This window comes from Mustela erminea, chromosome 7, assembly GCF_009829155.1.
Source record: "Mustela erminea isolate mMusErm1 chromosome 7, mMusErm1.Pri, whole genome shotgun sequence".
Lineage (NCBI taxonomy): Eukaryota > Metazoa > Chordata > Mammalia > Carnivora > Mustelidae > Mustela > Mustela erminea.
The window spans coordinates 25,230,342-25,253,529 of NC_045620.1; the positions used below are offsets into that span (position 1 = coordinate 25,230,342).

Sequence of the window (23,188 nt, forward strand, 5' to 3'; positions counted from 1 at the left end):
CAAATAAACTCTCCATCGGCAGGGCTGACGGAAAAAAACATAGCCAGACATTTCCACTCTGTTATGCTTTTATTTGTCTCCAGGAAATGCAGAATTTTATTAAAATAACAGCATATGCAATATTCTGTGTTCTGCGAAATGTTCAGCAGTGAGCAGACCCACATATAAGATGCCTTGAAGCGTAGCCTAAGCAGGTGGCAAGTCTGGGAAGCTTGGAGCAGGGAAGGAGCTGGGGGGTGAGGGGCACAAAGAAAGCCTGGTCTGGCTATTGGAGCCTCCGCTCTGCTCCTGCCCAGCCGCTGAGATCCTGGCATGACCCTTCCTGGCCTGGGGCCTCATCTTAAAAGGTGGAAAGTGGGTCAGAATGGGTTTGGCCAAGGAGGAGTTCCGGAACCAAGCTAAGAGACTCGACAGAGCTCTCTCCCCCATCCCCTGCCCCCTGCTCTATGAGGTCACAGTGCCCACAGCTCCACCTGACCCAGCGGGACCCCGTGCGGCCCCTGCCAGGGAACGCTAGGAGCTGGTGGCAGCGGCAGCCACTTCTCCCTTGCCAACTCCCCCAGAGCCCCAGTACCATTCCCCCTCGATTTCCTAGAGAAGAAAATCGATGCCACGGTCCTCAAGGAGCCCCGTGGACCTGTGTGACCCGCCAGAGGATGTTGTCCGGCCCAGGAGGTGAGGACGGCAGCCCCCTCCCTGCTCGGTTCTTTGCAGTTTACCAAATGCTGGCCCTCGGCCCTCTCCCCGGAGATGAGCAGGCATGACTGACGGCCTTCACAGAGGCAGCAGCCAAGGTCAGAAAGGTTGCTTTCCTAAAATCTCCCCGCCAAGGGAGTGGAGGGGCAGTCATCCCTTCAACACGTGCTTATTGAGCACCTATTGTATGCGGGCACTGGGCAGGGTGCCGGGGACAGGGGCTGCACCAACCCCCACAGAGGTCCCAGGTTAGTGAGGGAGACGGCCGGTAGGTGGTGAAATGTTCACCTGTGCCTATCGCTGGGGCCCCCAGAAGGGGGCGTGTATATTCCAAAGGGTATGGAAAACAATCCCCTGCGTGAAAGGGAGAACTTACTAGAACTTCAGTGTGTATATTTTCAGCGCATCCTCTTTTGATTTCTATTACTTGGGAATATATGAACAGATTTGCACTTTTGAAAGAGTAAATCATATTTATGTGGTAATATATATATATAATTTCTTTTACTTATTTATTTATTTGACAGAGAGAGATTGAGATCACAAGTAGGCAGAGAGGCAGGCAGAGAGAGAGGGGGAAGCAGGATCCCCGATGAGCAGAGAGCCTGATGCGGGGCTCAATCCCAGAACCCTGAGATCATGACCTGAGCCAAAGGGCGAGGCTTAACCCACTGAGCCACCCAGGTGCCTGTGTATATATCATTTCTTAAGAAATAAACATAAATACATTGGAAGAGGGTATAATAATAAATGTTCAGAGACCATTGTCTTAAGAAATTTAAAAAATGTGTTATCTCACACACCAAAAGTTCCCAAGAGGTGGGTCGCTCCAGAGCACGTCAACTCCACGTGTCTGCAGTGTCCCCGAGACCCAGGTCCCCACTATCATTTCGCTCTCCCTGTTGGCCTCCCCACTGTGACAGCTGGCTAGTGCAGCTCCAGCGGCCCAGAGAAGCCTGGCTGTCTAGGTACAAAGAGAACGGGATTTGCTTTGCGTGGGTCTCATTTTAGCAACGAGAAAGCCTTTTCCGCAAGTGTCAGACCCCTATACCCAAGCCCACCCCACCCCTCACCCCTGCAGACCTCCCCCCGACCCAATAAGCAGCAAGGCGCTGGGGGTAGGTTTAGAGCAGGCTTAGAGCAATTAGGATTATCGAAACTCACACAGGGTAGGAGGGGGACAAGGGGCCAAAATCAGCCTCCTGCCAGCGAGGGGAGGGATTGGCTTTTGGGTGATAACCACTGGTGACTACCACAGCAGAGTCCTCCTGCTGGGAGACCGAGCAGGTCTCAAAAGTCTCAAAAGAGACTTGGGTTTGGGGTCGGTCAGACTTGGCTGTGTTCCTGATTCACAGTTTGGGGGTCTCGGGCAAACTTCTCTGCACCTCATTCTCTCAATCTGGAACAGGGGGGCACCACGTTTCTTTAAAATTATAAAATGCGATTGTGAATCTTGTCTTCCCCAGGGTCGCCCCAAGAGGCCGGAACACCTGCCGGGTAACAGAGGACAATTTGTCGAACCTGAACCAGAGTGAGCAGGGAGGGGAGGAGGAGCCCCGGGGTCTTTGTGAGGAGCAAGGAGCCGAGGCTCAGAGACGTCCAGATGGGCACCCCGGGGTCACCCAGCGAGGGGCAGGGTGGGGAGCAGGGATGTCTGCCCCCAGCTCAGGGTGCTCCTCTGGTGTCTGCAAGGCACAGGGTCCCCGAGGCTGGCCCTGATATGACAGCCCCTGTGCTCTCTGCAGGTGATGCCTTCGTGTTGCCCATCCGCCTCAATGCCCCAGCCCCAGGCCTGACCCAGTGCCTGTTGGCCTGTGTGTGTACGTATATACTGAGAACTGCCCTGACCTTCAGCGTGGGCCAGAGAAAAGGGTCCAGCCACAGGTTGGCTGACCTGGGGAAGTAAGGCCTCCGCTTGGCTGCCGGGGAGGGAGGGAACTCTGAAAGTGTCAGGGGTGTCATTCCAGCCAGGATCTCTTTGGTGGCTGGAGAGAGGGTGTCGGAGGGAGACACGCCGTTTAGAGGTAGAGCTGTCAGACGCTCCCCTACTTGACCACCTGCCCGGGCCCTGGACCAGGAGGCCATGGGTGACGTCATGGGAATGGTCTGATGTGTTGCACCCTCACTTCTGGAACATGGTCTGAGCACACCCCAAAGTTCGGCCACCTGCCCCTCCACTTACTCATCACCCAGTCGTTTCTCGGAACATCTGTTGTAATAGCCGTGCACCCCGTTAGCTCAGCCAGCCAGCCATTCAATGAGTCAACCATCAGGTCCTCCCCAACCTTTATCTGCTAATATTCATACCCACCCAGTCGTACACCTGTCCATCCTTCTAGCTAGCCTTCCACAACTCATCTGTCTTCCTACTCGGCCAATTCCAAGCTGTTGTCTCACCATTCTTCTGTCCGTTCATGCGTCTTCCCACCTACTTATCTATTCTGAACCCCAACTTTCTATCCAGTTCCATGCTGGGCAACGCAGGGCCCCCAGGGATAAACCAGACAGGGACCTTGCCCTTGAGAAGCTCCCAGTGTCTGGGAATGGGCAGAGGCACACCCCAGACTTCTTGTGCTCCAGAGTCACTGTGAGGTAGCCATTAACTGCCAGTCACAAGCCGGGCTCACCTCTAGGACCTGTCCTCACTCAGAGCTGGTGCTGACCCATAAGCAGAGCAGGGTTACCCTGGGCTCAATTAGAAAATTGGGAGGGTCTCCCAGCAAGAGGGCCTCGCCCCCTGCAAGGCTTCGTAGAGTAAGAACAAGGGTGCAGCTGCTCACGGCTCTCCTGCCTCCTCCGCAGCCTGGATCACCTGTCTGGCCTGCTTCCTGAGGACTCAGGCTCACCAGATTCTGTTTAATACCTGCAGGTGGGCACGGGCAGGCGAGGGGAGGCTGGCAGGGGAGGTTGGGGAGTGGGGAGCTGGCAGGGGGAGGTTGGCAGGGGGAGGCTAGAGAGGGGGAAGCTGATGGGGCTGGGAACATGCAGCTGGCTACCATGGCAGCCCCCTCACTGGTTTGAACCTCCTCTTGATCACCAGACCACAGAAGACATCCCAAACCTGGCTTTTATTATATCCCCTCTCTTCAGAATGTGACTCCCTCCTTTGCCTACAGCCTTCCAGAATCCTTCCCCATGCTTCCTTTTTGAGCTGCCTCATTATGCATCTTGCTGGGCCCAAGGTTAGGGTTCTTACCCCTGAACCTGCTATTCCTGTTTCTGCCCCAGTACCTTGACACATGCTGTTTTTCCTGCTTGGAATGCAGGTCCCATCCTTTCCCTTCACCTTTCTGGTCCATGCAAACTCCTCCAAATTCCTGTAGAGCTTTCCACATCATTCATTCACTTAGAGTTTGCATTCCAAACATCTTAATGTCTATTCTGAACCCAGCCTTGACTCTCACCACTCCTGAGCTCCCAATCAGAGGAAGGCAGACAGAAACCAAATTCAGTGGTAAGAGGAGGAGGTCAGTGTTGACTCTGGAGGTCACAGAAGGAGGGGATGTTCATTTGTGCTGAACTCTGAAGGACGTGGTCACCAGGACAGAAAGAAAGGGACAGACAGTTCGCCGATAGAGAAAGGGTGTGAAGAGGATGTGGGTGACCACTGTCAGTGGATCTCTGATGGCCCCAAATACTGGGTAAGAGCTTTCTTTCCCCTGTGATGCTGCGTAGCCCCAGGACTCAGCCAGCGTCTTGGAGGGGGGGTGTCTAACTGCCCAGGGTGGGTCCTGCCCTGCCAGGTAGGAAAAGGGCAAAGGCCAGGCCAAGACTTGCTAGCCTGTGCAAAGCCCTTCTTCACATTGACTGCTGATTCTGTCTTCCAGATGCAAGCTGTTCTTCCAGAAGCTCATGGAAAAGACAGGTGTTCTGGTCCTCTGTGCTTTTGGTACGTTTCCAGGGCCCTGCCCCAGGTGGAGGTATCCCTGAGCTCTTGCCCAACCTGGGGAGGGAAAGAGTGAAGGCTCTGACACTGACTATGTCATCCTGGGCAAGACAGTGACCCTCTAGGAGCCTCAGTTTCCCCATCTGTCTAATGAGTGTTGCTGTGAGGAGTAAATTAACTGATGACCAAGGAAATTTTTGGAAAGCTAAGAAAAGCCTTGAAAACTGTAAAGTTCTCCCCCAACCATGACATGATAATTATTACCTACTTCTGAGTTTTCTGTGGCTCCTTCCAGCCACTGCTATCACCTCCCACATCATGGCTTTACTTTCCCAAGCAAAGGGCTCTCCTCTCTCCACTCAACCATATTGGCCCAGGGCCTCGGGGTTGGGGGAGGGGTGTGGATTTCCTAGGAAATTAGAAATTCCTAGGAAACTTAACCTAACAAATAACATTTTTTAAAATAACAGCTTTATTGAGATATAATTTGCATACCATAAAGATCACCATTTTTCATGTGTCTAATTCACTGGTTTTTAGTATATTCACAAAGTCCTACAGCCATCACCACTATCAAATTCCAATATTTTCACTACCTCCAAGAAGACTTATTCCTCAGTCCCTATCCATCATTTCCCATTCCCCCTCACCCCAGACCTAGACAACCAATCGCTAATCTACTTTCTGTCTCTATGGATTTGCCTATTCTGGGCATTTCATATAAATAGAATCATACGATACTATGGGGTCTTGGTGGTTTCTTTCACTTGTCGTTGTGTTCTCAAGGTTCATCCATGGTGTAGCATGGCTCAGCATTTGACCCTTCTTTATGACTGAAAATATTCCATGTATGGATATGCCACATTTTGTTTGCCCATCTACTGTTTGATATATATTGCAATTCTTTCCGCTTTTTGACCACCATTAATAATGTTCCCGTGAGTGTTCCAGTAAAATGTTTGTGTGGATATGTGTTTTAAATTCTCTTGGATATATATTTAGAAGCAGAATTGCTGAGTTATGCAGCAAGTCTCTACTTAACTATCTGAGGAATTGCCAAATTTTTTTCCAAAGTAGCTGCACCATTTTACATTCCCACCAGCATGTATAAGGGTCCAATTTCTTCACATCCTCACCAATACTGGTTATTATCTGTCTTTTAGTTTAGCCATCTGAGGGTGGCAGTGGGTATCTCATTGTCGTTTTTAGTTCATTTCCCTAATGACTAACGATGTTGAGCATCTTTTCACGTGCATATTGGTCATTTGTAGATCTTCTTTGGAGAAATGTCTATTCAGATCTTGGCCCATTTTTAAATTGGTTTGTCTTTTTATTATTGACTTGTAAGAGTTTCTTATATAGTCTGGATACAAGTCCCTTATCAGATATACAATTTGCAAGTATTTTCTCCCATTCTGTGGATTGTCTTTTCACTTTCTTGATGAGTGTCCTTTGTGACACAAATTTTTTAATTTTTTTTTTAAAGATTTTATTTATTTATTTGACAGAGAGAGATCACAAGTAGACAGAGAGGCAGGCAGAGAGAGAGAGGGAAGCAGGCTCCCCGCTGAGCAGAGAGCCTGATGCGGGACTCGATCCCAGGACCCTGAGATCATGACCTGAGCAGAAGGCAGTGGTCCAACCCACTGAGCCACCCAGGTGCCCCACAAATTTTTTAATTTTTAAAAAAGATTTTATTTATTTATTTGAGAGAGAGAGTGAGCAAGAGAGAGAGAAAGCGTGCACAAACTGAGGAAGAGGCAGAGAAAGAGAGAGAATCAGAATCCCTGCTGAGCAAGGAGCCTGTTGAGGGGTTCAATCCCAGCACCCAGGGATCATGATGTGAGCCGAAGGCAGATGCCTAACTGACTGAGCCACCCAGGCACCCCAAATTTTAAAATGTTGATGAAGTCCAATTTATCTATATTTTCTTTTGTTATATATGTGCTTTAATGTCAGATGCAAGAAACTATCACCTAACTTAAAGTTATAAAGAATTACTACCACTTTTTCTTCCAAGATTTGTATAGTTTTAGCCCTTACTTTTAGATCTATGATCCATTTTTGAGCTAATTTTTGCATATGGTGTGAGGTAAGGATCCAACTCCATTCTTTTGAATGTAGATATCCAGTTGTTCGATTTATTGAAAAGACTATTTTTTCCTTATTGAATTGTCTGGCACCTTTATTGAAAATTAATTGATTATAAATGTGAGGGTTTATTTCTGGACTGTTAATTTTATTCCCCTCATCTATATGTCTATTTGCCAGTACTACCCTGGATTGATTGCTGTAACTTTATAGTAAGTTTTGAAATCCAGAAGTTTGAGTTCTCCAACTTCATTCTTCTTAAATTATTTTGGCAGTTATACTCCTTTACATTTCCATATGAGTTTTAGGGTCAAATTTTCCATTTCTTAAAAAAAGTCTACTGGAATTTTGAGAGCAATTGCATTTATTCATAGATGAATTTGGGGAGTAGTGTTACCTTAACAATATTAAGTTTTCCAATACATGAACATGGGTTATCTTTCTATTATTGATACATATATATCTCCATGTCTTTAACTTCCTCCAATTATGTTTTGTTTCTTTCAGAGTGCAAGGTTTGCACTTCTGTTTAATTTATTCCAAGTATTTTCTTTTTTGAGATGCTATTGCAAATGAAATTGTTTTCTTAATTTCATTTTCAGATTGTATATCGCGTGTGTTTAGAAATAGAATTGATTTTCATATACTGATCTTGTATCCTTGCTGTTCTGACACTGGGCAAGACACCCAGTCTTAGATACTTTAGGATTCTTTATGCAAGGTATTGTCATCTGCCTTTTATTTATTTTTCTTGACTAACTGACCTGGCTAGAACCTTCAGGACAATGTTAAATAGAAATAACAAGAGTAGGGGCACCTGAGTGGTTCAAGTAGGTTAAGCATCTGCCTTCTGCTCAAGTCATGATCCCAGGGTCCTGGGATAAAGCCCTACATTGAGCTCCTTCCCCAAGCAGGGAACCCGCTTCCCCCTCTCCCTTGCTGTGCTCTCTCTTACTCTCTCTCAAATAAATAAACAAAATCTTAAAGAAAAAGAATAGCAAGAGTAGACATACTAGTCTTGTTACTTATCTTTGGAAGAAAGCATCCAGTCTTTTACCATTAAGCATGTTATTAGCTGCGGGTTTTTCATACATGGGTTTTACCAGATTGAGAGAGTTCCATTCTATTCCTGGTTTGTTGGTTGTTTCATCATGAATAACAAATAAGTTTTAAAGACTTTTAATAATGGCTTGAATGGTAGGATTTCAGGTAGCACAGAGATCATAAAATGCAGGGAAGACCATCTTATTTTCTTCTCTTCATCAATTATCCCCAGTAGAATTGGGACGGGGGAAGGAGATGGGACATGGATTATTTGGTTTATGTGAGACAGTTTGCATAGATGATGTTGTTTGATCATGAAGTGGATATTACTGTTATTCCCATTTTACAGAGGAGGAAATTTAGGTATAGAGAGAGTAAGTTCTTCCAAAGTTGTGCAATGTTAGTGCCAAGGCTGGAATTTGAATCCAGATACCTTAATGCCAAAGCCCAAGCTTTCAAACTTTCATCTTAAATGGCTTCCTCTCATTCTTCTGTCCCCACAGGATTCTGGATGTTTTCTATGCACTTACCATCCAAAATGGAAGTCTGGCAGGTGAGTGTGCCTCTCTTCAGGTCCCACCACTGACTAACCTCACTTCAACCAGACAATGTTGCCTCCATCAGCTTCTCTCTCTCTCACCATATCTGGGCCCTAGTCAGTTCCTGACTCATCCCAGCCCCAAATCTCTGCCCCTGCCATGACACCTACCTGGAACCCATCTCTCCCACCAAAATGTGACTTTAAAAGGTCAGATACAATAGTTCTTCTTCTTACAGAAGGACTCTCCTGTCACTCACTCCCAGAGGTGACCTATCTTTCCTTTGCCAAGTCTCCCTCCTAAAGTGGGAAAGTGAGGATGGAACACAATTCTCTCTCTACACAAGGCAGTTTGTTCTGCTCAAATGAAATGAGACCATTTGCTTTGTAGTTCCTGGGGAGGGAAGAGGAGGAAATCAGTGGCCAGAGATCCTTGTCAGAGGACAGTAAATAGCCTCAGAAAGCCTAAAGAGAAAAGGGATCTGAGGAGTTTGTCCCTCTTTCTCCTCTTCTCCCCTTTTAGACTCCTTTATATACTTCAGGATTCAGCTAAAATGTCACTTCCCTCAGAAATTACAGGTGGAGGTGATGATATTTCCCTTTCCTCCCACAATTTTCTGTAATCATGAATGCAATATTTTGTAATCATGACTGTTTTCCCAACTGTATTGGGAGCTCTCTTGAAGACAGAGCCAGGTCTTATTCATTCCAGTGAATGGGCTGGGGCACAGTGCTATTGCTGTCAATGTTGGTTGACTGATGATCAGATGGAAATGTGGAATGGAGAGAGAATGGATGGGAGAGTGGAAGTGATGAATTCAGGGAAGTGGGGAAATGGCTGTGGGGATAGATGGATGGATGAATGGGAGATTGAATGGATGAGAAAATGGACAGATGGAAGGGCAGATGTGATATACAGGTGGATAAATGGATGGATGGATGGTTGGATGGATGGATGGATGGATGAGAGGTTGGATAGATGGGAAAGTGAATGGTTTGGTGAAAGGGTCAATATATAAGGTAAGTTATATGGACAGGAGGGTGGGTGAATAAGGAAATTTGGATAAATGGAAGAGTAGATGAGTGGGAAATGTGTTTGGATGGAATAGTGGATGGGTGGAAGTGGGGATGGATGTGGATGGATGGATTTAAAATGGAGGTTATATTGGGTTTTGGATAGATGGTAGGTGGGTGAATAGATAAATTTATGGTTGTGGGAGAATGGATGGATAAAGTTCAATTGGGCCCAGATTAGGCCATCTGAAAAAGATCCCTTGCTTTCCTCAATACCCTACCAGGATGACAGCATAAATAGTCCACTGCAAAGCTTGAGGTAAGAAGAATCTGCTAAATAGTCCTATTATCACCTAAAAACCAGAACTATATCTAGGGCCTGTGATGTATTGCCTAAGATTGTGGGCTCTGCCTTCAGACCAACCTAGATTTAAATCCCAGCTCCCATACTTCCTACCTGGCTAAACTTTTGCAAGTTACTTCACTTCTCTTGGCCTTTGACTTCTCATTTATGAGATGAGGCTAACACTCACCTTGCTCTGGTTAATTATGAATATTAAAGAAGATGCAAATTGTTCTGAATAATTCCCAGCCCAAGATTAGTGCTTAGCAAATGGTAGCTGAGTAGAAATTTTAACCAACAAGATACCACCTGGTGGCAGCATCCTTAATTGCAAATAAATACTCAGGAATATTTGGAAGGAGTAAGTTGAATTTTAAAATATTCCAAGTAGGAAGAGGAGTATGAGTAGTATTTCAAAGATAAGAACCTGATGGATATGCCAGGAGAGTGAGAAAATGTGATGCTAATTCTCTGTGGGCTGACTGACAAAAGTAGAAGCTGAGAGTGACAAGAGCAGCATCACAAACCAGTTGGTCCATGTTTTAACTCCTTCCTCTTAAGAATGTACCAGGAGAAGGTACGGCATCACACTGGGGAAATCCAGGACCTCCGAGGTAACATGACCCAGCTCATTGCTAAGCTCCAGTTGATGGAAGCCATGTCAGACGAGGTGAGATACTGGCCATTCTCCTCCCAAACATTTGACTTCTCTCTTTGTTTAATGCCTTGTTTCATTTCTCAAGTTTTGGTGGAACACATCCCCCAATAACTTCCTGGAAGAAAGTGAAATAGGAGACTTATTAATTTGCTTAGAATTTGCACATTTGAAAATATCTTTATTTTATTCTTGCCTTTGATTGATAGTTTGGCTGGGTATAAAAGCCTTGCTATGAAAGTTTCCCCTGAAAATTTTGAAGGAATTCCACTACTGTGTTCTAGTTATACTGTTGCTGTTGAGAAGTGTAATAGTGCTAGTATTGGTCCTTTGAGTATGGTCTGTTATTTTTTTCCTATCTCTGGGAGTTTGTAGGATGTTCTTCTTATTTCCAGTGTTCTATATTTAACCTGTTTGGGGTGGGGTTGCTGAGCTTATTGGATCTATGAGTTGATGTTTTTCAATAGTTTTTAAAATTTTCTTAGCTATTATTTCTTTCAAAAAATCTTATTTATTTATTTGACAGAGAGAGACCGAGAGAGGGAACACAAGCAGGGGGAATGGGAAAGGGAGAAGCAGGCCTCCTGCTGAACAAGGAGCCCAAGGCAGGGCTTAATCCCAGGACTGTGGGATCATGACCTGAGCTGAAGGCCGATGCTTAATTACTGAGCCTCCAAAACACCCCACCTATTGTTTCTTAAAATACTGTTTCTTCCCCATTATCCATCTCCACTCCCAGGACTCAGTTACATCTATGCTAGATTTTTAGAGTGTGTTCCATGTAATTCCTATGCTATTACCTGGTGTGTTTGATTTTCATTCTTTTTCTCTATATGCTTCAGTTTTTGATGTTTTCTATTCACATTTCTTCAGGTTCACTAATGATCTCGTATTCTGTTCTGTCCAATCTACTATTAATTTTTCTCCAGTAAGTTCTTAATTTCATATGTTGCATTGTTTAGTTCTGGAATATACTTTTGATTCTTTTTCATAAATTTTAATTCTGTGGTGAAATTCTCCAACATAATTCTCCAATAAATTTTATTTTCTTTTTTTAACATATTATCATGGTTATTTTAAATCCTTGTCTTGTTATTTTAAATCCAATATTTGGATCATCTATGGTCTTTTTCTATTGTCTGTTTTTCTTTGGAGTTTCAATCATATGGTCTTGTCTCTTCATGTCTAGATTTTTTGTGTGTTTTTCTGGACATTGTATATGAAGGAACTATATGCTCCAGATATAAATTATAACTTCAGCTAGAGAGCGTTCTCCCTTTTCTTTGTAAGGAAGATGAGTACTCTGATCACTTCTATGTAGACCTTCATTCAGCTGATTCAGACCTGGATTGTAATTTGTGAAAGATTTAGTCAGAGGTTAAGGGTAACCCTTCAATATCCTGCCCATGCAACTTCAAACTTTTGGTAGATATCTTATTGGGAAAGACTGACCACATGTCTGAGGCTTCCCAAGTCTCCAATTTTGTCTTCCAGCCTTGCATCAATGCAAAATCTCTGACCCCAGGGGTAACCTTCTCTGCCAGGAACAAGCTTGGATTCTTAGTCTTTAATTGTGCCCATGATTGGTTTAGTCCTTAGGTGCAGCTACAGCTTCTCAGTATTGATTCACCACTCCTCCTAAGGCAGTGGTTCTCAGAGTATGACCCCCATACCAGCAACATCAGCATTACCTGGGGAAATACTAGAAATTTGAGTTAATGGGCCCCCCTCCAACCTACTAAGGATGGGAACCAACCATCTGTGTTTCAACAAGCCCTCCAAATGATTCTTATATATACTAGGAAGATGTTTGTAAGGCTTTAATCTCTTGCTTAGGTTTATTTGAGGTCCCCTCACTAAATGGGGCTTAGTTTCCCAAACGTTGTGAAACTGGGAAGTTTTACTCTTTCAGAAGTTTTCAAGTAGCTCTTTAACCTCTTCCATAGTTCTGGGTTGCAATTAACATCTTATGGGGAAACTATTCAGGTTTGAGGCTCATCAAGTTTCCACTTTCGTCCTTTTAGTCCTTTGTGACTATTAAAATCTTTGCTGCTTTATCTTTCACCAGTAGCAGCCCTTATTCAGCCTAAGCTCATGTCTTCAGCCCATGCCCAGAATTAGCAAATGCCCTCAGGGATTAAAATATTGTCAGGAAATTTCAGAATGGTTCTCTCCTCTATAGAATTTTAATCCTTCTTGTCCTCATTACTCATAGCTCAGTGGTAGCTTTAAAATATTATTTATAGACTATATGGCTTTTCCTAGTTGTTTTTATAGTGGAAGAATTGATCCTCTTTAATTTACTAAATCTTACCAGGAAGCCCTACATATCACCTTACATCTTAAATGTCATGATAGTGTGCTTATGGGCTGGCTACCCTTGGGGCCATTACAATGTGGATATTCACGTCTTTTAGCCCTAAAAAGTCTTCTTTACTCATGTGATTAAATGGGTATTTTCCCCACAGCCATATCTGTTTTATTCTCATTTTTTAAACTCCTATTGTTTGGATGTTAAATTTCTGAACTCATCTTCTGTTTTCTTCCAATTCTCCCTTTTTTCTTCTCTTTGTTCTGAAATTGAGAACATGATCTCAACTTTACCTACTAAAACTTCTACTGGGTTTTTTTTGTTTCTGTTAATATATTATGAATTCCCAAGAATTTTCTTTTTTGTTTTCTGGGTGTTCCTTTTCATAGATTTCTATTCTATTCTGGATGAAATATATTTTCTTACCTTTTGGGGGTTTGTTTGTTTGTTTGAAGATTTTATTTATTTGACAGAGAGGGAGGGGGAGCAAGCACAAGCAAGGGGAGTAGCAAGCAGGGGAGAAGCAGGATATCCCTACTGAGCAAGGAGGCTGATGCGGGGCTCCATTCCAGGACCCTGGGATCATGACCCGAGCCAAAGGCAGCCACTTTAACCAAGTGAGCCACTGAGGTGTCCCCTTTTCTTACCTTTTAGAGGTTAAGCAGGTCATCAAACTTTCCAAGTTTCCACATCAACAAAACAAATCATAATAACTGTCCTGTAACACCGTGGCTAGTCTGGTTACTCTTGTCACACAGCAAACTACTCCAAAACTTGGTGATGCAAAACAATCATTTGATCACTCTCAGAGATTCTGTGGGTCAGGGATTCAAGCAGAATGCTATTTTGTTTGCCACTGTTCCACAGTGTCTGAGGCCTCACCTAGGAAGACCTGAAGGCTGGGGTGACTTGGCAACTCTATCTGGACCCATCTGGAAGTTTTTTCACTCACATGTCTAGAAGTTGATATTGATTATCAGCTGGGAACTCAAGGCTGTTGATGAAAGCACCCATACTTGAGCTCTCAGTGCTGTGTGGTCTTCCTCACAGCATGGTAGCTGGCTTCTAAGAGTGAGTGTCCCCAGAGGACCAAGTAGAGCTGTAGCCCCTTTTAGGCTTAGCCCAGAAGTCACATGGCCTCACCTCTGCTATAGCCACAGGCCCACCCAGACTGATGGGAGGGAACTTTAGTTTAGTATCAAAGTCGTATTGAAAGAAAAGTATGTCGCAGGAGACTTTGCTGCGGCCATTTTGGGGAAATACAATATGCCACAGTTTTCAAGAGTCTGATACAAATAATAGCCAGCCTTTCCTGAGCACCAACTAGGTTAAGTGCTTGCAGGTTGTATCTGGCAGGAGAGCTAGTAACTTAAGAGCCCAAATGCTGGAACCGAAGTGCCTGGGTCTGCCTCTTACCAGCTATAGGACTTCACACGCGCTACTCTGTTGTTGTTTTTTAAAGATTTTATTTATTTATTCATGAGAGACAGAGACAGAGATAGAGGCAGAGGGAGAAGCAGGCTTCCTGCTGAACAGGGAGCTCGATGCGGAACTCGATCCCAGGACCCTGGGATCACAATCTGAGCCAAAGGCAGATGCTTAACTGACTGAGCCACTCAGGTGCTCCCCTCCACGCTCCCTTTTGTACCCTAGTATTTTTATCTTTAAAAATAGGGGTGATCATTGCGCATACCTCCGAGGGTTGTTATGAGGGGCTGAGAGTGAACACATGGGACACGGAGGACGGTCCTGGCACACAGGAGCAGCCTTGTAAGTCCTGGCTGTCATCCCCACAGTAGCAGGAGGGGGACATGAGTATCGTTCCCGTGTTCCAGACAAGAAGGCCCGGATTCAGAGGGGGCGTGACTAGCCCCAAACCCCTCAGCAATGAAAGTCTGTCTGACTCCAGACCCCCTACCGCTTCACTTCACCCAGAGTTCTGTCCCACGTGGGACACCCTGTCATGGGGCATGGGGCATGTGGAAGCACTGAGGAAAACCAGTGTGGAGGTGGGGTAGGGATGGCTCTATGTCACCTGGGTCTCCTCACAGCATAGCAACTGGGGGAATCTTGTGCCAGGACCAGCTACCATCTCCACAGGCAGAGGGAAACAGTTAAGGACAAGGGAGTTCCTGCAGCCGCCTGTCACCTGGTGTGAACACACACAGGGACGTGATCTGCGGATGTCAGCACACAGCTTGTGTTTTCTACCTCCTCAGCAAAAAATTGCCCAGAAAATAATGAAGATGATACAAGGAGATTTTATTGAAAAGCCAGACTTTGCCCTAAAGTCTATAGGTAAGTGAGTCCCCCCTCACCCCCTCTCCCCCACTAATCTGCCTTCCTCAAGTTTCCCCAGAAGCTCTTCAGATGATAGATTTCTGTTCGGGTCTGATGCACTCTCTGCTACTGGAAAGTTCACAGTCAGAGCTAGCCTCTGTCCCCCAGATGATTTTCTTGCTACAATTTTCTGTTGTCTCAAAAGGGGAGCTAAGGCAGGGAGAAGAGGTCCCCATAACCCGTCTACCCATTCACCATCCTCCAGACTCAGAGGTCAGCAGAGCCACACCTGCCCCACATCGGGGAGTCCGGCCACATAAAAACCAACAGGCGCTGATTGCAAGTGGGAATCAGTGCTGTGGAAAACCAGAGCAGATGGTGGGGGGAGAGGGGCCCCGGGCAGAGGGGTGTATGGGAGGACCTTTGGGTTGAGACCTGGCCAGGAGGGAGAAGTATTTCAGACCCAGGGGAGCGCCTGTGATGTTACCCCCATGTGGACACAGCAGGAGCACAGGAGGGGCATAAGGAAGAAGGCAAGGTGGGGCGGGCAGGGTGGACTGGCTGGCTGGGCTAACCCAGACCCAAGGGCATGCGGGGTCAGAGGGCATTGGCTTAGACTCTTAGGGCAGGAGTGCCCTCCTCTGTGGAATAGTCCTAACAATAGCCGTGGAAATAATGAGGTTGACATCAATGCGGAGGGAAGGGCTTTGGTGGGCTAACTCATCTCCTCACATCAGTCCTGTGGGGTGGACGTTAGTATTCCTATTGGTGCTATTCTTCTTACTCCCATTTCCCAGAGAAAACTGAAGTCCAGAGAGGGCCAGTGACTCACCCAAAGTGCTCACCTGGCTCCTGGTCTGAGCCCAATCTGACCCTCCCTCCCATACAGGGGCCTCCATCGACTTTGAGCAAACGTCAACCACGTACAACCACGACAAGGCTCGCTCCTACTGGAACTGGATCAGGCTGTGGAACTACGCGCAGCCCCCAGACGTGATCCTCGAGGCAGGGGGGATTGGGGGGACGAGGAGAGAGTGGCAGGGGTGTGGTCAGGGTTCTGGGAACAGGACCTGGAAGCGGACATTGGGGGTGCGCACAAAGGGGGTGGGGCCCCAGGGTTGGGGGAGAGGTAGGAACAGGAGACAAGAGGCAGGGGCAGGGAAGGGCGGCCTGCTTTGGCACTGGAAGGAGCCCCCGCACCTACCCCTCAAGACTTGAGGGTCAAGGAACCCTCACAGCCCCAAGCAGGCCCCTGCCCTCCCTGTGCTGGGCTGAGGGAAAGCTAATTCTGGCTGCCAGCTCTCAGGAGAGCTTCCTGGAGTTGGTGGTGGTTGAGCTAAGCTTTGTCGATGGAAGGATCTGGCTCATCCAGGAGGCAAAGGGCAAAGGAGGTCTAGGGAGCCAGGATGGGACGAGGAATTCACCTTCACCCACCCACCCAGCATAGCCCCCACTGCACCTGCCCCTTCCAGCCCAACATGACGCCTGGCAACTGCTGGGCTTTCTCGGGGGACCGAGGCCAGGTGACCATCCGACTTGCCCAGAAGGTCTACCTGTCCAACCTGACACTGCAGCACATCCCCAAGACCATCTCGCTGTCAGGCAGCCTGGACACCGCTCCCAAGGACTTTGTCATTTACGTGAGCATGCCCCAGCAGGGAGCGAGGCTTGGCTAAGGGGACAGCCTCTTATGATGGGACTCTAGGCACTCCGTCTGCACAATCCAATGTGCTAGGGGGGCCGGTTGGGGCTCTGTTGAGGCTGAGGGTGACCAGGTTCTGAGTTGATCACAGCCTTCGAGGTTGGAAGACAAGTAACTACCTTATTTCAAGCCAAGCTTTTCAGAGCCAGTTTGGTCTTCAGATGCCATTAACAAGGAAACTGAGGTCCAAAAAGGGTCAGGGAAGCACCCAAATCCTACAAGTTAGGAGAGGACCCTTGGGCTTTTGATTCCCAGTAGAGTGCTCTTTCCTAACCAATATTCTGTCCTGCAATGGAATGATGCCCAACGAGGTAGGGAGTTCCCCATCCTGGGAGGTATGCAGGTCTTGGCTACAGAGGGGCAGCATCCTCTGAAGACCCTGCCCGTACCTGATACTTTCTCCTTGGTTCTGATTCTACAGGGCATGGAAGGCTCTCCCAAGGAGGAGGTGTTCCTGGGGGCATTTCAGTTTCAGCCAGAAAACATCATTCAGATGTTCCAGCTCCAGGTAACTGAGAAAAGCAGCCCATGTTGAGCACATATTGAATGTACACATGTGCAGGGCTTTCTCCAGGGAACCCCTTCTCACCCCCGGGTGTGCACAACGGTCACCGGCCCACGTGACAAGCGAGGAAACTGAGACTCAAGAGTATGGAGCCACTGCCCAGGGCAAAAAGTGGGATCCTGAGGAGATCCATCCAGCTTCTAGGATTACATCATTTCCCCCAGCCTGCCTGCTGCCGTTCCTCCAGGGACAGCAGATGTGGAACAGACTGCTGCTGGCTTCCAAATTAACATCTCCACGCTGGGAGGCCCCGTCATCAGGTCCTGATCTAACAGAGGCCTGAAGGGGCGGAAGCTGGGAACAGCAGCCGGACTATGAGGGATGGATGGTAGAATGGCGCGGAGACTCAGGCTGACACTGACCCAAACCCCGACCCCACAAATCTGCGTGATCTGGGCCATTTCCTTCCTTTCTGGGCCTCAGGTTCCCCTTTGTAATTCCCTAGAAGGTTCAAAACATCCAGTGAGATCTCAAAGGCCAAGACCCCAGCTTTTGTGCTGGACTTCACCCCTGGGCGGGGGGCGGGGGGGTTGCAAAAAGAGGAGGAGGCAGCTCTCACTGAGCGAATGTCTGCCAGGTGGCAAGCCAGTTAGCTCCAGGACCTTGTTTCATGCCCACAACAAACCTAGGAAGCAGATATTACTCCTTCCATCCTACAGAGAGGGGAAACAGAGGCCCCACAGGGGGCAGCGATTTGCCCTTGGGTCCCACAGCCCTATGTGCCAGGGCCCGACGGCTGGGATGCTTTCTCAGTCACAGTATATCGGTCCTTCTGGCCTCAGCAACTTCCATCCCAGTCCCTGAGTATCAATTTCCTGTGTGGCTTCAGGATAGTCCATTGTTCTCTCTGAGCCTCAGTTTTCCCACCTGTGAAATGGGAGAGTTCTCTTCCACCCCTAAACATCCCTCTGGACAGACAGAGTAGAAGCCAGTGGCTCCATGTCTGTGAGTCTCTTCCAGAACCAGCCTGCCCGAGCTTTTGGGGCTGTCAAGGTGAAGATATCGAGCAACTGGGGAAACCCACGCTTCACCTGCCTGTACCGAGTGCGTGTGCACGGCTCCGTGACCCCACCTAGAATGCCCTAGAGAGCACCCGAACCAGAACCCCTATCCCCAGAGAGATTAAAGTTTATTCTTCACAGCCCAGCCCAAGTCTGAGTGTTTTTTGGCGCCAGAGGGATGGTGGGCTACCACGTGGTATCTGAGGCCATGGTTCAGAGTGTCCTGGCCCCCTTACAGGAGCTTCATGAGGCCCCATTTCACAGATGCAGACGGTGAAGACTCCGAGCAAAAACTTGCCAGAGGTCGCCACTCACAAATGCAGCACCAGGATTTAAAGCTAGGCAGCCTCCCCTCTGTACCTAAGCCATCTCCCTGTCTTCACATCCCCTGGCTCTGCCCCTGACTCAGCTGTGACCTTGGGTAAGACCTGGCCCTCCCAGGGCCTCAGTGTACCCATCTGTACAACAGAACAAGATTGTGGCTGTTGTGTCAAATGAGGTGGGGGATTAGATGTCCCACCCTTGCCCACCACAGAGTGTTCCATCACACAGACCATCTACTGTGTGACATTAGGCACAGGACACACACCCTCTCTGGACCTCCTTTTTCCCAGGTATCACATATCTATTCCATGTTGGGCCTCCAGAGATGATAAGTAAACATAGTAAAAAGAACCCACAGAACGGGAGAAAATATTTGTAAATGATATAGCTGATAAAGAATGAATATCCAGACCTTTAACCGGGCCGGGAAGGAGGGTTTTGGCGTTGGCCGCCGCGGTGCGATGTGGTTCGAGATCCTGCCCAGGACTGGTGTCATGGCCGTGTGCTTGGTCATCCCCAGCATAGCCACGGCGCACATCCACAGGTTCACCAATGGGGGCAAGAAAAAAAGGGTTGCCTATTATCCATATCAGTGGAGTTTGATGCAAAGAGATAGGCGCATCTCTGGAGTTGATTGTTACTATGTGTCAAAGGGTTTGGAGAATATCGATTAAGGAAGCATTTTCCTGATGGATGAGAAATAACTCAGTCATGCTCATCTAACCCTTCTAAAGGTTATGCAGTGTATTAACAGAGTGCATAATAAAAAAGTAAAATTAAAAAAAATATATATCCAGAATATAGTGAGACTCCTAATATAACCACAACAAGAAGAACCAAATAAATAGATAAATAAATAATGGGTGAAAGACTTGAATAGACATTTCTCTTTAGAAATATACGAATGGGGCTACCTGGGTTGCTCAGTCGACTAAGCAGCTGCCTTCAATTCAATGATCCCAGGTCCTGGGATCCAGTACCACATCGGGCTCTCTGCTCAGCAGGAAGCCTGCTTCTCCCTCCCCCACTCCCCCTGCTTGTGTTCCCTCTCTCTGTCTGTCTCTGTCAAATAATATAAAATCTTTAAAAAAAAAAAAACAGACAGACAAACTGGCTGCCAAATACATTTTTTAAAAATATACAAATGGCAAATAAGCACACTGAAGGTCACTAATCATTAGAGAAATCCAAATCAAACCTCCAATGAGATACCATCTCACATCCATTAGGATGGTTACTACAAAAAAAGTGTTGGTGAGGAGGCGGAGAAATTAGAACTCTGTGCGCTGTTGGTGGGGACGCAAAATGACAAAATGACACAGCCACAGCAGAAGACAGCAGGGTGGTTCCTCAAAATATTAAAACTAGGGGCGCCTGGGTGGCTCAGTGGGTTAAAGCCTCTGCCTTTGGCTCAGGTCATGATCGCAGGGTCCCTGGGATCGTGCCCCGCATCGGGCTCTCTGCTCTGCAGGGAGCCTGTTTCCTCCTCTCCCTCTGCCTGCCTCTCTGCCTACTTGTGATCTCTGTCAAATAAATAAAATCTTTTTTTAAAAATATATTAAAACTAGCATTGCCGTTGGATCCAGCAATCCCACTGCTGGGTGCGCACCCATAAGAACCGAAAGCAGGCTCTGCAAGAGGCATCTGAACACCCATGCTCATGGCGGCACCGTTTGCAACAGCTAGAACGTGGAAGAAGCCCATGTGTCCGACAGCCAGTGAACAGACAAAATATGACATGTACACACCATGGAATATTATTCAGCTTGGAAGAGGAAGGAAATTCTGTAATAAGCTACAACACTGATGAACCTGGAGGACATTATGCTAAACGAAGTTCCAGAAAGACAGACGGTATGATTCTGCATACATAAGCTGCTGAGGGTGGTCCAATTCATAGAGACAAGAGGTAGATTAGTTGTCAGGGCCCAGGGGCCATGGGCCGGGGAGAGTGGGGAGCTAATGGTTTAACTGCAGAGAGTTTCAGTTCTGGAAAATGGAACGAGCTATGGCAATGGTGGGTGGTGATGGGGGCCCCTGATTAAGAATATAGTTAATACCACTGAGCTGTAACCTTTAAAATAGTTAAAATGGTAAATTTTGCTATATGTATTTTACCACAATAAAAATTCTCTCTCACACACACACAGCTATTAAAAATACCTTAAATCCATTAATGGAGAAAATTTGGGATACTTCAGAAACTTAAGAAAATCCTATAAATTCAGATAGCACATTCTATCATCACTGTATACTGTGAGAAGTGCAGGTGTAAATTTTTTGAAGTTTCTCTTCCCCAAAGCAGGCACTCATTTTGCATGCATGATCTTTGCCTTAGCTGAGTCCCACCTGTTTACTATTTACTCAAGAGCTTATGGAAGTGCTGAAAACAGTATCCAGGGTCATTACCTACTGTGGCTCCAACCACAGAGCTCTCAGCACAGAGCATGGCACACAGTGGGCGCTGAGTAAATGATCACCAAGGTGATTGTCAACCTCCATCCCCAGGCAGGCGATAAGAGGCCCAGTCCTCTGGGGAATAGTGTGGTGACAGTGCCCCTAAGCAGGGCCCCAGAGTGGCAGACAGGCTGACAAAGCTGGAAAGGGCCCAGGGAATGGAGCCTACAAGGGAGGGAATTCATCCAGGAAGGGGCAGGCAAGTACAGATGCTGGCAAGGGTCCAGCTGGGCATTAGAAGGATGGATAAATCAGAAATATGTTGGTCTCCTGGGAGGGCACCCTGGACTGGCACCTGTCCTGGTGGAGAATCCATCCCTCTGGCTATCCGCCAGGCTTCTCACCAGCACCTGGCCCCAGGACCTGGCCTCCCATGGTCTCCACAGTGGGATGGGCTCCAAGGGGTCCCCTCTTACTCCTGCCACCCAGGGCCGTTATCAGCAATTTATGGACCTGGTAGACAACCTGGCATTGTTTCCATAGATTTTGTTTAGACCCATTCTTGGGATTTAAAAACCACACCATACTGAGATTTGATGAAAAGCAGAGCCATAGACACCCCGCTTCCTCCACAAATGCCCTTCCCAGCCTCACTCAGGCATTCTACATGTTTTCTTCCAGTCATTTGTCTTCTTTGTTGAATGCGTATTTTGTTCAGCAGTTATTTTTGAAAACTTCATGTAGTTAAGTCTTTTCCTTTATAGATTCTAAGTTGTATGCATTTCATGAAGAACCTGTCCAGTTCCAAGATGATAGCAATATGCTCCTACATTTCTACTGATTTTATGTCTATGTCTCTCTCTGTATATGACATATAGAATAGATATGTGATAGGTGATAGATATTGTGCACACACACAAGATTCAGAATGATAAAAGCCCTTTAGTGCAACTGGAATTTATTTTTGTGCATGGTGTGAGGTAGGGATCTGGTTTAATTTTTGTTAAGTGACTACCCAAGGCCACAGTGCGGTACCATTATTGAATCCATTATTGAATAGACCATCTTTCCTCTGCACCTTGGAAACAGAGTCAATGCATGGCTTCTGGTCTCTCTCTCACTTCATGCAGCCCTCCTCCTCGTCCTGCACCAGCACCATACCCTTCGAGTTAGCTTTGAAAAATGTGTTGATGTGTGCCATGGTGAGCACCCTGTTCTCTATTTCTGCTTCTCATACACGTTCTCTACCAGGCAAACTTACCCATCCTCTTGTGTCAACAAAGCTGTATTTTTTAACTGCTGGCCTTGCAGCGATTTTACAGATTCACATGTGAAGAATAAATCTCTTGGCCATGTCGGTTCTTCACTTCCCGGAACATGGAGTCCTCTCTCTGCGTCTTCAAGTTCTCCTTCAATAGCTTTAGTAAAGTGTCATTGGTTTCCTCAAATGAATTCTGCATTTTTGGGTCAGATTTAATTTTAGATCTTTTACCAGTGGTAGGACAATTGTAAATGGGATCTTCACCCTCAGTGACATTTTTTGTGGTTACAGCAGCTGGGGAGGAAACTCCTGCTATGTGACACCCGTGTGGCACTCCATGGTTCCCCCACTCTGGAGGACTCAAATTCTCCCCAGTGCTCTAGAGGCACATGCCTGTAACCCACAAGCATTCCATAATGCCCAAGTGTGTTCACCCCCACCAGCTCATCTCATCCCCACGGCATTGCCACAGATGAGACGGGCATCGAGTGGCAGAGAGACTTCCTGAGCTCACACAGTGAGTTTTGGTGTAACAGTAACGTCAGCCCAATCCACAGGCCCCTGGGGCTCACTCTCCCTTCAACACTTCCCACAGTCATTTCAAATTCCAGAAGGTTTAGGTGGACTGACTGCGGACCCATGAGTAGAGGGCAGGAATCCTGGGCTTTGTCCCAGCTGGGCCCTGCGAGCAGCCGACCCCCTCAACTCCCCCAGAACCTTGACGACAATCGCACAGACGGCACAGACAGAGCGTTCAATCCCTGGGACGTCTTGTTCCTCATGAGGGGCACCCGCTGCTTCAGCTCAGCCCCGGCCTGGATGACCAGGCTCCCCTTCCTTTGCCGTGGGCCTCCCCTTCACCTGCCCCCATAGTCCCTCCTCCAAGGTCAGTAAGCCCTGAGTTGGGTGGTAGAGGCCTGCAGCGATCTTGAAGGTCCTCTACAAGTAAGGAGACAGGCCCCGCCCAAGAGGGACCCAGTCTCATCCCAGACCCACCACGGAAACCTCTTCAACCCAGCAGGGGGCAAGGGGTTGTTCCACCCCTGGGAGGGCTCCCTGCTGTGGCAACATCTTTCAGGG

The 23,188-nt window shown here is 47.2% G+C and overlaps 2 protein-coding genes across 2 annotated transcripts; both read left to right on the forward strand.

Annotated features, from left to right (window-relative positions):
- Positions 1–470: 470 nt before the first annotated feature.
- On the forward strand, positions 471–18,251 carry SUN5 (Sad1 and UNC84 domain containing 5). The gene is given in 14 exon segments (XM_032350962.1): positions 471–675; positions 2,163–2,227; positions 2,442–2,516; positions 3,499–3,565; positions 4,524–4,585; positions 8,221–8,270; positions 9,554–9,588; positions 10,174–10,282; positions 14,798–14,876; positions 15,748–15,863; positions 16,331–16,498; positions 16,982–17,068; positions 18,086–18,196; positions 18,198–18,251. Coding segments are annotated over 14 exon segments (1,146 nt in total). The 5' UTR covers positions 471–607.
- Positions 18,252–18,896: 645 nt separating this feature from the next.
- On the forward strand, positions 18,897–19,210 carry LOC116595074 (NADH dehydrogenase [ubiquinone] 1 alpha subcomplex subunit 1-like). Its single transcript, XM_032350963.1, has one exon. It carries the CDS (start codon positions 18,912–18,914, stop codon positions 19,122–19,124), a length of 213 nt encoding a protein of 70 aa, XP_032206854.1. The 5' UTR covers positions 18,897–18,911; the 3' UTR covers positions 19,125–19,210.
- The last annotated feature ends 3,978 nt before the right edge of the window (positions 19,211–23,188 follow it).

Bases quoted from the DNA above. Each gene is read 5' to 3' on its own strand.
- LOC116595074 (XM_032350963.1), top strand. From the start codon at position 18,912: ATGTGGTTCGAGATCCTGCCCAGGACTGGTGTCATGGCCGTGTGCTTG.